The sequence below is a fragment of the Neltuma alba genome, unplaced genomic scaffold (assembly GCF_004799145.2).
Source record: "Neltuma alba isolate B1F8T4 unplaced genomic scaffold, ASM479914v2 tig00012640_pilon, whole genome shotgun sequence".
Lineage (NCBI taxonomy): Eukaryota > Viridiplantae > Streptophyta > Magnoliopsida > Fabales > Fabaceae > Neltuma > Neltuma alba.
Genome location: NW_021637077.1, coordinates 146,723 through 161,905, shown reverse-complemented (window position 1 = coordinate 161,905; position 15,183 = coordinate 146,723). Strand labels below are relative to the sequence as shown.

The 15,183-nt window shown below is 37.0% G+C and overlaps 2 protein-coding genes across 2 annotated transcripts; both read right to left on the bottom strand.

The window, feature by feature from the left end:
* Positions 1-690: 690 nt before the first annotated feature.
* On the bottom strand, positions 691-4,058 carry LOC114729508 (heterogeneous nuclear ribonucleoprotein 1-like). The gene is given in 8 exon segments (XM_028916511.1): positions 691-1,112; positions 1,115-1,135; positions 1,138-1,504; positions 2,521-2,690; positions 2,976-3,075; positions 3,164-3,327; positions 3,433-3,473; positions 3,780-4,058. Coding segments are annotated over 8 exon segments (1,104 nt in total). The 5' UTR covers positions 3,902-4,058; the 3' UTR covers positions 691-993.
* A 1,862-nt stretch (positions 4,059-5,920) lies between these two features.
* On the bottom strand, positions 5,921-12,719 carry LOC114729520 (RNA-directed DNA methylation 4-like). Its single transcript, XM_028916530.1, has 11 exons — positions 12,535-12,719; positions 12,290-12,432; positions 11,851-11,934; positions 10,832-10,920; positions 10,632-10,706; positions 10,414-10,455; positions 8,805-8,953; positions 7,017-7,132; positions 6,672-6,750; positions 6,517-6,587; positions 5,921-6,434 (listed from the first exon to the last, which is right to left on the bottom strand). The coding sequence occupies exons 1-11, from the start codon at positions 12,717-12,719 to the stop codon at positions 6,208-6,210; spliced, it is 1,260 nt and encodes a 419-aa protein (XP_028772363.1). The 3' UTR covers positions 5,921-6,207.
* Positions 12,720-15,183: the final 2,464 nt, after the last annotated feature.

Genomic DNA, 15,183 nt, shown 5'->3' with positions numbered 1-15,183 from the left:
GGAGAGGAGTGGGCATATTTCCTAACGGATTTTTTTTAACTTAAAAAAAAAATCGTTGAGTTGTCGTCAACATTCGAGCAGGCTTCAGAGTACACGTGTATAAATATCATTTTTACCAGTTGATTCAGTCTTTAATTGGCTCCGAAAGGCTAAAAGCAAGATTTTTCACAAGGACAGACAAATTGTGCCATCGTTGGTCAAAAACTGAAAATGATAAAACCTACCCGCTGGAAAAGGCTCATTATCAAGTGAGCCGGATAATTAACCACGCTTTAATTTAATTTTTTTATGTAATAGTTTTACATAATATTTATTTAGATGTGGAATTGTTAAATTGATTGAAAAATAATTATTGAATGACGGAACAGAACCAATGTTTAACAAAGTGAAAAATTAACTTGCTTAACTCTTTAGAACACTAGACTCTCCAAATAACCTCCCAGGTGTAAAAATCAATAAGATGAATGTAACGAGGACAACAAATTGCACCGTTCCGACTTCTAACACGATTTATTTCAGCACCTGAAGCTGCCAAACAATCAAATCATACAGCGCATATCTGGTGAAGCGCGAAGGTGCACTACTGCTTCAAGCAGAGGATGCAACAGTGGACGCTTCCAATCTGGACAAAAGGAAGGGGAGGCAGGGGGTTGTGCCCCATGGAGAAATCACTTCACTTGAACGAATAAGAAAGGAAGCAGTAGTTACATTTGATACAACAAATGATTATGATGAATAAAATTTAGTACAACCACCTGTTTCAAATGAGGACCCAAGAGGAAAAGAGATTGTTTGGTCATGTAAAAGTTGGCCCAGAACGAGCATGCTAATCATCATGGGTGTTCAAAGAAAACGTCGTGGACACTTTTTGGTTTTACTAAAGAAATTTTGTAGCCGGCCAAATTGAAGAACCAAACACAACAAAATACAAATTTTCTTTGCTGCTAGACATGATATTTAGTCCTAGACTATAAATCCTCGCTTGCTAACCTTCTATCTTCCGTAGGGATGGTATCGACCAGACCCTGCACCACCATATCCACCTCTACTCCCATAAAAGGAACCTCCAACACCACCACCGCCACCACTGCCATATCCGCCCCCAAGCTGGCATCATAGCCACTTCCATAAGCACACCTGAAGAACCAACACCACCGTATCCCCCATAACTATCACTAGGTCCACCATATCCTCCAAGGTCATAACCTCTGCTAAACCCGCCTCCATATCGACCGGAGTACCCAAGGGTGGGATCTCCTCTATAAGGTCCCATAGCCCCAGCATATCCTCCATACCCACCAAATTCACCACCATAGCCACCATAGGAACCACCCCTACCACCATAGACACCACTTGACCTATATCCCCCAACACCAAAGCCACCACCAAATCCATCATAAGCATCTCCGTACCCACCACCAAATGAAGATCTTGACTCATTATAGCGCTTGGAGGAGGCCGGCGGTGGGTTTGGTTTCTTTGGCTCAGCCTTCTTTATTTCCACCTATAAAGAAGAGATATATGCAATGTTAGCATACCCATTGATTATTGACATCGAATCTAACAGAAAACTTCAATGAACGAAATAGTTTTCCCCCACATTTTCACATCAATCAAAATGATGTTAAATGTTAAGTCATAATGAATCGTGATAAGATTGTCTTGGCCTGAACCCATTACGGATCAAACATTTAGACAAAAAAATAACTGAGTTTCAAGTCACAGGATTGATTAGCTGGGGGAACAGCAAGTTAATAGATGAAGCTCACTAGATAAAGCAAACATCAGATGCCAATTTTATTAAATGGAAACACAAAAACATCCGCTAAACAACAATACTGCCACTCCAAAAGGAATTTGGAAAAGAATCTGCTCTACTGCACACTCTATTGGGTTTAACCTCGGTTCAAATATGGCTGATCTAATGAAATTTAAGCCGGTGGTTCCCAGGACCAATGTTCAAATAAATGCCACTTAAAAAAGTGATTCATAATACATAACTGGAAAAAAAAAAAGCGATTCATAACAAAAAAATATTTGGACATGAAGTAGCCTAAACTATATTGCGACCCAAACAACATAGGGGGCTCAATAACCAAGTAGTTATTCTTTCACAGTTCCCACAAGTGACCCTAGAGCCATAATTTATAGTATGATAAACGCGTAAATCTTAATCCCCTTGCTGACCTAAATCATTACATCAGCTAATTTATCAACATAATTTTGTCTGTAACAGCTAAACAATTGGAGGGCTCACGGGTTACAATGCTCTACAAGGCTTTCTTTATTTTTTGTTGTTTTTTCTTTGGATAAAACAGCCTCCAAGCAAATCAACTATCATAATTGCAGATGCATGCATTTGTCCACATAAATCCAATTAAATATACAAGTGAGATATCGGCCCAAAAAAGTAAACTTAGCAGTGAGGTCGAAGTACATTAGCCCACAAAGTCAGTGAAAAATATGTTGAGCATAACGCAGTTAATGCAAACATAAGACATATTCTCTAAACGTCCTTACCTGAGCCCCAGCAAACTCTATTTTGTTCCCCTTAGCCAGGAGATCTTCAACAGCTTCCTCAGAGTCAAAAGTAATAAACCCAAAGCCACGTGAACGATTGGTGGAATGATCTCGCATTATTTGGTGATCTTTGACCTCTCCATAGTGAGTAAAGAAGTCTCTAAACTCATCTGCACAAATTGCAGTCCAAAATCGGATACTAGTTTCCCATCAAATATGAACTACTAATATGACAAGAAAGAGGCCCAGTAACCCCATTCTGACACTTAGTAAAATATATGAGACACACTTTAGGTGGCTTTTCATAAGTTCATTGATTATTTCACAATTGCTAATACCAATATTAACCTATTGATATGATTTTACACCCATATACAATGTCATGCCCTATGCCTAGGTCCACGCCCCCTTGTGCAGTATAAATAAAACCAACAAGCTGTTCAAAGACAGCCTACCTTCAGTCACGGTTGAGGGAATTCCACCCACAAAAATTTTCTTTGTCCTGAAATCCTTGGAGCCAACAGCTCCTCTTGGTATTGTACGTTTAATTTCCACCTATAAGATCCCATAAGATTAATTAAAACCGGCGTGTGCTAAGAGAGAAAAGCCACATCCCAAGTCAAATATCGAGTACGGCTCTTACTTGTTTGCCATTGATAACATGAGTATCCTCGATGACCTTATCTACCACAGAGGGATCTGCATAAGTTATAAAACCAAATCCACGCGGTTGCCCAGTCTTCCTGTCCTTCATTATTACAGAGTCCGTGATCTCGCCATATTTACCAAAGTGCTTAACAAATTGAGCTGCGCGACAAAACATAATCCCAAGAACCGGGGGTAAGAAACTAATACACAAACACTACTTTCCACAAGAAGAGGAATTGGCTACCGATAAGACATAGAACTAACCAATTGTCGTTTCTCTCGCTAAACCACCTATAAATATCTTTCTGCAATTGGGGTTTGAGTGTAATTAGAATCAAATCTAAGAAATTCAGAACACTATCAGAAAAAGTTACAACAGCAAGGATAGACCCGGGTGCAAGGAAAAAGATACCATCTTGAAGCAAAACGATAAAAGATAAAACTATTTTCTTTCCCTGCAATGCTACAGTTCTCTATATTCAAGAAACTAGTTCGTCACAAGCTGAGCGCCCTCAGATTCTAGTTTCAAGCTTTCTTAGAAACCAAAAAGAACGAGAAACCTACATGTATACAAAAGAAGGAATAAAGAGGCGAGTAAGATAAGGACCTACCCGGGACTCGCCCCATCACCGGTAAGAGGCTGAGACTTATCCTCCTCCTCTTCTCTGTGGCCAAAGGACCTCGCATCGTTGCTTTCTCCGTCAACAGCAGGGTCGTTAATAGGTGATTCCATGGTTTTCGAAATCGGAGACGGAGGTAGGACGAGAAGGGCTGTCCGCAGCAAAAAGAGTTGAGCGTAACCCTAGATATCGTTCCTGCCGTTTTGATTCCAGCAGAACTGATGAGAGCCCCTCGCCTTAAACCCTTTTTGTACTAGTATAATTATTGTTTGTCTTCGATGAGGTTGGTAGTGGACGAGGAAGATATGTGATATACGGTGGTCTTGACTCTTGCTTCCTGGTCAAGATATTGGGAGGCCCGTCACTCATGTCCTCTAGGGTTGGAAAAGTGTGGGCCTTATTGACAGCCCAGCCCATATTAAGGCGGTTTCCCAGTACCTGTCTAGTTTTTTTTTTGGTCATAAGTACCTGTCTAGTTTAGTCGGCGACTCCCAAAATGGATCAGATGCGGCCCACAAATACAATGTTTATACCTTTTTTGACGGAAAAAAAGCAACCGCTTTTTGTTTTTGTTTTTCTTTTAAATACATAGAGCAATAAAACTTTTGAACCCCTAATACACGTTGTTAGCTCAGATTTAATTTAATTTCATGATTTTTTCTTTTGCTTCAGTTTACAAATGATGGGAGAAATAAAATTCATTTAGTTTAAATTTAAAACATTTTTTTACCAAAGGTCAACGAGTAATAACAAAAGCTTCCACAGTTAAAACTGCCTTAACGACAACGCTACCCCATGCTTGAACGAGTTCCACATTTATTTTCCTAAATATCTTTGTTTATGAAGAGAGAGACAGAGAATGAGTAGAAAAAATGAGGGAGAATAAATTAAAAAAAAAGACAAGAAAGATAAATCATTAATTCAGAATAAAAATAAAAAGGCATTAAATGATGAAATAAATTCAAATTAAAATTTGGACTAGTTTGCTTTTGAGAATCAAAACTTATGGTCAAAAATAAAATAAGGACAAATTTAAAAGGAAAAAAAGATTATATTAGACCTTAAAAAAGGAAAAGAAAGAAAGAAAGAAAGAAACATAAAGCAGCTTGCAATTGTAACAGTTGTGTGGCCTGGAGAAGAAACTTGGCTCGACCCTCCCCTAATTGAATGAAAGTCAATCTTTTAGTTTTCGTACAGAAATAGTGTATAAGCAATTACCCGAACGGAGGCTGGACCTCCAAATAGCATGGGAACAATATTAACGGGAAGACTAGGGTTTGTGAGTGGAAGCGGATTCTCGAGAGAGTGAAAGAGAGAGCAATTGAAGCTTTGGAAATCCCCATTACACGCGATGAAAACAGATGTTGAAGTGGCAAAGGAGGATCGGGATCAAGAGGTTTTAGTCTGGGTTATTTGTCGAGCTAAATAAAAGCTCCAAAATGCCTTCACTCTACTGATTTCGAGACTGATAAAGTCAGTATCATTGCTTGGCATGCGTGGGGTTGGAAAAATAGTATAGGATAACCTAAAGGTGAGTTTATTATTTTTTTAAAACTGAAAAAGGACTTTTAGGTGAATTCGACGATGATATACGTGGAGTTAATAAGAAATATCACATGAAGTTTGAGACATACTTGCATTTGAAAATATGAAACATAAGAACACAGTCACGATGCATGACGTCATCCGAGACATGCTTTCTGGGTAGCATGCAATCATGGCTTGAAGATAAAGATGCTTCACAAGAAATTATTTTGGGATTAGAGGCTATTAAGTTTATGACAAATGTGAAAATACAGTAAAAACGCACGATGTGATTAGAGACGTGAAGGTTTTTTGTCAGATGAATTGTCTGTGGGTAGTATTTTGATAATGATAAAATAAGAATCATTCGCTTGTCATGAGTGGCATCGGAAAGATGTTATGATATATGCTAAATATGAAGTTCAAGGCATCTTCTTAGAGATATGTGGAAATATAGTTACAATACATGACATGATTCTTATTTTATCATTATAAGCAGATATTTATTGTATTTTTTAATAATATTTAAGAGTGAATTATCCCATACGGGAGAGTAACAAACAATAGCTCATGAGTCATTTGACTAGGTGAAAATAAAAAAGTAGAACTTTCTGAAAATAGTAAATCATGCGCATTTCCTTTGTTGTGTTAGGACTCAATAGGAAATTATAAGCAGTATCATAATTTACATAATTTACAGAATACAAGAAAAATATGAGAGGGAATTTGTCTTAGTCTACACTTATGATACCTCCAACCGGGACACGCTCTAAATCTGTTCCTCTACAATTTACAGGCACGTCCATGAATACCAATTTTGATGTACTTTACTGTTACATTGTCCCGGACCGGACAACCGCTTGGATGTCCCAAAAAATGTGGAGCTAAAGCAAACTTATCGACAAGACCACCTCAAATTTTCGTCACCGTGGTTGCCTGCATCAAACTGATCATTAAAGTACTCATCATCTTTGGAAAAAATGTGACGAAAATCCTCCTCTGATGATTCATCACTAGCGTTCTTGCTTTCACGTTCATCTGAATCATTATTGGAGGCTTCATTTCCTTCATCTTCCTCTTCAGATATCTCGTCCGGATAATCATTCAATGGATTGTTTTCAGCTATAAATAACCAAATTTGAAAACACGGTCAACTAAGTGGTTTAGTCCTGGCAAGATAGAAAAGCGAGATCCTGGTAAGTACCATTTGAGTCATCACTTTCATAATCTGACTCTTCAGGCCCATCATAATAATCCTCTTCATCAACTTGAACTCTGATTCAAATATGCAAAATGGTGTCAAGTAAGAACGAATATAGAATGTAATTGATTAAACATTTATATACAGAAAACACTCACAGAGGATAAGAATATGACGTATCTTCAACAGTGATGTCCGTCTCCTTGTTCACAGCGTAAATATCATAAACGTAATCATCTGTATATTTCATTTAAAAGTGGACATCACGATCCAATCAAAACACATTGGTATGAAAGAAGTCAGCAACATTAATAATCCACTGTTGAAAATAGTAATGGGATGTGTCAATCGATAGAGATAGTATTGATCTATTGGATGATGGATGATACCGTTTGCCAAAGCAAAGAGATCCACTCATTCCATCTATTTACATAGCAGCGCAACTTAAATTGAAGGAAGAAAGGTAGGTAACAATTTTATGGTAGTTAGCAGCCAATAACAACCTTGTTCATAATGAGCACGCATGTCAGATTCAATCTCCGCAGCAGCATCAGGAATAAACTCTTTTAGTAAAGGGAGGTAACTATGCAAAAGTCTTTGGTCCTCCACCGGCAGATGTCTGCAAAATCACAGGAAAAATTGTTTCATGTGATAATTGTCCAAAATCATCCGGTATATTCTTAGAGCGTAAAATTGTTTCATGTGATAATTGTCCGAACCAAGATGATCGGAATTTGGCTTTCTACCGCAGGATCTGTATTGGAGAGGTTAAGGTAACTCTCAAGAAAATGGACAATAGAAAAGCCGTTGGGCCTGATGGTATCCCTATTGAAGTTTGGAAATGTTTGGGAGATGAGGGTGAGATGTGGCTAACCAAATTTTTTAATGAAATTTTACGTTCTAAGAATATGCCGGATGATTGGAGGAGAAGCATTTTAGCTCCTATTTACAAAAATAAAGGAGACATTCAAAATTGTGCAAGCTACAGAGGGATAAAACTTATAAGTCATACAATGAAGTTGTGGGAAAAAGTAATGGAATATAGATTGAGGCTGGAGACTTCTATTTCAGAAAACCAATTTGGATTTATACCAGAGAGATCCACATCAGAAGTAATCTATTTACTAAGAGGGTTATTGGAAAGATATAGAAGTAAAAGAAGGGATTTACATATGGTTTTTATTGAACTAGAAAAGGCTTATGATCGTGTGCCAAGAGAAGTAATGTGGAAGGCTTTAGAAAAGAAAGGTGTATGGGTTGCTTATATCAAAGCCATACAAGATACGTATGAGGAGGTAACTACCAGTGTAAGGACGCTTGGAGGTGAGACAAAAGACTTTCCTATTCAGATTGGTCTACATCAGGGATCCTCTTTGAGTCCGTACTTGTTCAACATTGTTTTGGATGTTCTAACTGAACCTATTCAAGAAAGAATCCCCAAGTCCATGCTTTTCGCGGATGATATAGTTTTCATGGCGGAATCAAAAGAAGAGATTAACACTAGATTGGAGTTATGGAGAAGAACTTTGAAGTCGAAAGGTTTCTGCTTGAGCAGAAACAAAACAAAATATATGCATTGTGATTTTGGGAGGAGGCAAGGCAATGGGGATTTGGAGGTGAAGATGGGGGAGCAAATCATTCCTCAAGTATCCAAATTTAAATACCTAGGATCCATTATACAGGAGGATGGGGAAATTGATGGAAACGTTTCTCATAGAATACAAACTGGTTGGTTAAAGTGGAGGAAAGCTACCAAAGTTATTTGTGATAAGAAGGTACCTGAGAAACTTAAAAGAAAATTTTATTGGACTGCTATAAGACCAGCTATATTGTATGGTAGTGAATGTTGGGCAATAAAGTGAAAACAAGAGCACAAAGTTGGGGTAGCAGAAATGAAGATGTTGAGATGGATGTGTGGTCATACAAGAAAAGATAGGATTCGAAATGAAAATATCAGAGCAAGAGTCGGTGTGGCACCTATCCAAGAGAAAATGGTTGAAAATTGCTTAAGATGGTTTGGACATGTGCAGAGAAGGCCATTGGAGGCCTCGGTGAGGAGGGTGGATCAGACAAGATGGAGTCCCATAAAAAGAAACAGAAAAAGACCAAGAAAAACGCTTAATGAGGTCATTGAATGAGACCTCTTAGTCAACAACATATCTAAGGACTGGGTTGTTGACAGAGCACGATGGCGTCGTGTGATTCATGTAGCTGACTCCACCTAGTGGGATAAGGCTTGTTGTTGTTGATAATTGTTCGAACCAAAAAAAAATTTGACTCCTTGGACATACTCTTGCTGTGCCTTGTTATTTTTCTCTTCATCAACACGAACAACATCATAGAAGTGGCATATTTCTTGTAATGCTTTGGCATGCACTGATTCCTTGTTTCCCCTCCTGCTCTTCCATATTTGTTCAAATCGGGCATTTTTTGCAGTAGACTAGAGGGAAAATAAAAGCAACATATCAAGTTTGCAAAAAGGGGCATCAAAAGCATTTCATCTCATATGCAACATGTTAATATATGATCCAAAGATCAATATCATACTTTTTTTCCCCTTGAAATATGAACTTGTGTACTAGTAATCATCTATTGCCTTTCCCTTTTTTTTTTTTTTTTTTTTGAGTGGCATCTATTGCCTTTCTTAAGTATCAAAGTATAGTTGCCTATTATAGTGTTTTCCAGGAATTTAAGAACATCATGTTAAACAGGCTAGAAACTATATTCAGCTTCAGATCCTGAGACAGTCTACTTGATGCGATGTAACTTCTTGCCTGTTCTATTGTCTTTCATGTTCCACCGGCGGGAAAAGAGAGAAATAAAGTGAAGAAATAGGGAAGCGGGGCAACATGTGCAGGGAAAGAAGCGGAATTTGAAACAGATAGAGGTGCTTGAGGATGACTTGTGATGATATCATCAGTTCATCATTACTTATAGAATGATCAGTCAATTGTTTTTCCTTAGTTTTATTTTTATACATCTGTTCAACACATAGATTGCAAAAAGTCATTGGAAACCACCATTAGATTTGCTACGTAGAAAAACAAATAATCGCGAGTGACATACACTGAACAAACGCATTTAAGTGAGTTTACCAAGATATCCCTCCACATTTCCCCCCCGGGGGGGTTACCAACAGCTCAATTATTATAATCAAATTAAAGCATTTTTTTTTACCAGAAAATTAAAACACACCAAACAACAGAAAAGGCGTATTCCAGAAGAGTATGTGTATTTTCAGAGAAATTATACTCACATTACAAATTCACAAGCACACATACCATGGGAAAAAGAAAACATCATGATGCTAATATATAACGATCAATAAGCAACCAAAGCAGTCAAATCTAGATTTCACGAAACACCCTAGGCTTGTAACATATATTTAAGGAGTTTTGAATGATATCAAACCTAAAATGCGGGTTAATGATATGATATCAAGAATATGGAGTTAACAGGGAGCTGACGTTTGGCCTCTCTTATCATCTTGGACAACAGTTTTTCTTTTCTAGCTCTATATATATATGCTTTTCAGGAATCACACATACAAGCACAGATATTGAACTTGCCTCAACATAGATCAGTGACAATCAGGCTGTGACGGGAAGTAAAAGGACACGTGACAATTTAGTTAAAATGCAACTTGCACGAATAGGAAAACCAACATGAGAGAAGTTTGCCAGTAAAACAACAAAAAACAAAAAGAACCAGAACAAAGGAACAGTTCCATACCAACAATATCATCAAACTGAGTTCAGAAAGGGGCCTAAAAGTTGGAAGGTACAACATATAGACATCTTGGGAACAAAAAAAGGGAAAAAGCAAGACATGTCCACAGAAGATATTTCAATATACTGTCCCGGGAAGATGTATATAGGTAATTTGGGTCATGTGACAAACCTCATGCTTTTCTTTAGCTTTAAGCAACAGCTGGTCTTGTTTCTGCAGATAATAAATTAGAAATAACAAAACATAAAAGTCATATAAGTAGCACTGAGAAGCACGGTTTGCAAAGGCTGGTTCTTTGCAGAGAGTAGGGTCTGGCGTCTCTATTCATGAAAATGCAATTATATGTGAGATTGCAAATGAGGGAGGGAGGGAAAGAAGATAGTTCTTACATTGTCCTTCTTCAATAACTCTTTCCGTTCCACAATTTTTGATTTACAATCAGATGCACCACTAGAACCAGAGTCCTAGAAAAACACTTAATAAGACACTTTGATAACAAGTTCACTGCATCATGATGTGTTATAAAAAGTCACACATCATGATACAATATCAAAGAGAGGAATGGTGAGCACCATCTAGCCATACTGACCACGAAAAAGTGCACAACATCAAAGGTGACCTCAGGGATGCTTATTGTCTCCACATGCTGAACAAAAACCTTCTTGGAATTCAATTCCTCTGATAGAAACAAAAACCATGATATCAGGAGTCAGGCACTCATACAGATAAATCCATCTTCAATACAAAACACTCCAGCACTCCTTTTCTATGTAGCTAAAATGTTTGTTTATTTCCAAAATTGAACAAAAAATTTATAGGGAAAAAGTACTTAAAGAATGTGGAATAGAACCAAAACTAGACGGAATTGAAATTAATGGCTCACTGACAAAGCGAATTAACTGTGTAAGAAAAATCTCTATTGATTGGATCTCAATAACAAACACAATGATCTTTGTTCCCAAGAAAAATTCCTTCGCTCAAGGATGTGGAAAGAAGGACATGGCACAGATCTCCTAATAGTTTCAAAGATGCAAGCCGGTAACTTGAGCCTAACACTAGGGAGGGGCCAAGGTACAAAGTATAGGTATATTTTCTATTTAGTTAATTTATAAGCCATCAATATCAATTTTATAGTGTGGGTTTAATTATAATTTTGCTTAAATTGCAATTCATTTTTCTTTGCTCAATTGTAGTTCGGTTTCACCAACGCATGGTGATTTAGGTTCTGACTTTGGGATTAAAGGATTTAACCACCAAGATTTGGAATTCGTGGTTTCAATTTGGTTTCAGCCTTTCAACCTAAGTTAAAGTCTGAGGGGGTTTATTAATTGGTTTTAGACCTCATATCCTGAATCCTGAATTTGCAATAAGGATAAACCTTAGGGTGGAATGTATTTCACCTTTTCCTATACACCTATCGCATGAGAAAAAAAATGTTCCGATTGATGGTGTACTAACGTTTCACTTCTATGAAAGTTAAGCGTGTGGCTTTGTAAAATTTTGAACTTCATAAGTTCAAAATAAATTGTCACAACCAACAGAGCAAGAAAAAATATGGAATCTACAAAATCAGACCACACACCAATTGGTCCGAGATAAGTAACATACCCTTCTGAGTGGCGTTATCTGAGATAGATAGATTCGCAAAATCCACCAGAGGGCGCTTCAATGGCCTCTCACTGATTTCCAGCCCTACATTGTCACCCGAAAAACCAGATTCCATTATCATCGCTGAAATTAGTAAGGCGGATCAGTCTGAAACAATCCCCTTCTGCCCCCACTCAAATCATGGTGCCACATTTTTGTAAAGGTCAGCCGGGCAATGGTTCGACAATGAATTCTAGCATCTACATACAATTGTTCTTTTTGTTTTACGAACATCATCCATAACCAGAAGCAGAAATTAAAAAGAAACGGTAGCTTACAGAAAGCGTCAATTGGTGACTGAAAGGAACAATGAATTCTAGCATCTATATACAATTGTTTTTTGGTTTTACGAACACCATCCATAACGAGAAGTAGAAATTAAAAAGAAACAGTAGCTTACAGAAAGCGTCAACTGGTGACTGAGAGGATTTCCGTTTGACCCTAACCACCACTGGCTTGGATGTCGCCGCAGCCGAAGAGCTTTCGCCCACAGTAGCCATGGAGCTTCCTGAAGAACAGCTAGGATCGGGTATCTGCGCTAGCCTTAGAAACCAATGAAAATCAAGACTTGTTTGGTACAAATGGGGAGAGAGAACAGAGAAACACGGAAAACTATCATCAAATTCAGCACCCTGTTTTTCTTACAGGCACCACGGCCGGCGAGGAGCTAATGGAACTGCAAGTTCTAGAAGGAGCACCAATGGTTTTGTTTTCTTGGCGTGTAGGCTTATGTGTGAACTCTTGGATTCGACAGGCGCAGGAATAGACAGAGGAGGGAAACGGAGGAGAGACGAGGACTGTCTACAACGGGAGGCAGTCTTCAACGTCATTACTCATCCCGAAAGCAATTTATAACATATAAAATTAATAATAAATTTATTATTTCACAATATTTTATTTATGTGCTTTTTTAGTCTTAATTTAAAATCCAATTAACTAATTTAAATAAGTTAAAAATGTTAATTAAATTACTTAATATAATATATATTTTTAAAATACTCCAAATATCTTTCTTAACTTTCCTTCTTTCTCTTAATTATTATTAAGAAAGTATTAATTTAAAAAAAAAACATATGAAATGAGTCCTGCTCTATATTAAGAAAGAGTATAATGTATATCCATTTCGAGGATGAAAAAATAGATAGCCAAAAAAAAAAAACTTAAAGCCTCTAATATATATATATATATATATATATATATATACACACACACATATCGCTAATATTTGAAAATCAAATTCAGCCAGAAAAAAGGTCAGACTATATTATAAAATATTACTCCCTCCGTTCCTTATTATAAGAGACGAATAACCGAATTACGTTGATCAAAAAAGCAGGTAAAATTAGTTAAGAACAATCAATATGTAAAAATATAATTTTTTTTCCAAAAATACCCTCATTAATAAGGAGAGAGAGCATGAGATAGAACAATTAAATTATTGAAAGAAAGAGAAGTGGGAGGGAGAGAGAGTGTGAGTTGGAGACAATAAATATGGGTAAAATAGGAAATCAACACAAAAAAGTAGAGACAACTTTTAAGTGTCTCTTATATATAGGAACATGCCATTAGTATCAAATGTCTCTTATAATAAGGAACGGAGGGAGTATATTTGAGGATTTGGATTCTATAGTCATTTTAAAAATAATATTGCATGATCATCTTTCAAATAAGATCTAGATTTTTAAATTTAAAATTTTTAATCTTTATGCCTTTAATATTCTTATTTTAATAAAAAGTTAATATGCAGTTTTGCCCGAAAAATATTTACTCAAGAGCTGTAGTATCCGAAAATTTTGTCTTTTTTAAGAATAATGTCACTCTGAAAGCCACCAAAACATAGCAATGTTACCTTAACCATTATCTAAAATTAAGTATGACTAACGTGGCACTACCATGCTTGCAAAAACTTTCGAATACTGGTAGCTTTAAAAAAAAAAAAATTCAAGACAAAATTCAACCTTAATCCTTTAATAAATACTAAACGTAAAATACAAAGCAAAACAAATATAAAGCAGAAGTAGTCATTAGTTATCAATTAAAAACATTGACTTAGAAAACAAAAATTAAGATTAAACAATGTAGGGAATATATATTGAAAAAATGAGCATGAAATGTGGTACTCCTCCGATACTTAATATAAGACTCAATTTTTGAGTTAATTTTGATCTTAAATATAATACCTATTTCTCATATTTATCAATTTTCTCTAAATTATCCATATGGATATTCCCTTAATCATAATCAAATAGAAAAAAGAGATGGGTTATTAAAAAAAATGATTATGGTATTTTAGAAAAAATGTATCATTTTTCTTATAATTAACTAACTTACCTATCTTTCTTAATATAATCAAACCAGTTAAATATATCTTATATTGAGGACAAAAAAGGTAATATTTTGTGCGCCGCAACGCGGGCTAGTAAGCAGACCGATAGCGTGGCAGCCAAAAAGAGGTAGCACTGCCCACGTGTAAACACGCCCTCATGCAGCGATGTTGTTTGTTTACTGATAAAAATGGCGGGCCTCGTAACAAGAAGAAGCTTTTCAAATTGAAGAACAAGAAGGAATAGGCATGGACGACCCCTCATCCACACAGGGCGTGGCTAAGCCTAAAGAAGTGAAAGGCGTCATAGAAGAAGACGAAGGGAGAAGGAAGGAACAGAATGATGTTAAAGGCAGCGGCACAGCACAAGAGAGTGAGCAACCGAAAGGGCTGCCTCACCAGCAAGTCCCACAACCGTCTGACTTTTCCGCCGAGGCTTTAGACAAGGAGCTTCCTCCAACTCGGGCCTGACCTCCCTTTCACCTTTTTACATCTTTCTTTCTGTGTGCAAAGAATCATTTCCTACTATGTGTTCTGTGTTCTATGCCGATAAACAACGATTTCCTGTCCTTTATTTACAATTATGATCGAGGGCAAATGAAATCAAATATATGCGATCTTTCATCAGGAAATATAGTAGTTGCAGTGGGAAAGTGAAGGGCTCATACATATTATCATCTGCACTCTGTAACTAATGGACAATCAAATCAAGGCACACTTTCATGCACTTTCATTCCAATAGAATCAACTTCACTAGTTACTCTCTCAAGACAAAGAGGACTTACGAAATTCCATAGCTTCTAATGCGGGAAGCTCAATAGCAATTGCTCTGGTCTCGGTTTACTGAATCAAAAGCTTTTGACCTCATTTGCTTTCTTCATGGAATACCCCAGCAAGTACGCTCTGCTTCACTGAAATTCATGTCAACCAACATGAGATGAAGCGCGGATCTTACCAGCATTGCAGCCTTT

Coding starts and splice junctions, on each gene's coding strand:
- LOC114729520 (XM_028916530.1), bottom strand. CDS start 12,719: ATGACGTTGAAGACTGCCTCCCGTTGTAGACAGTCCTCGTCTCTCCTC. Junction 7,133..8,804: donor AATAACAAGGCACAGCAAGA/GTATGTCCAAGG, acceptor GTGATTTTGCAG/ACATCTGCCGGTGGAGGACC. Junction 6,751..7,016: donor GCGTGCTCATTATGAACAAG/GTTGTTATTGGC, acceptor TGAAATATACAG/ATGATTACGTTTATGATATT.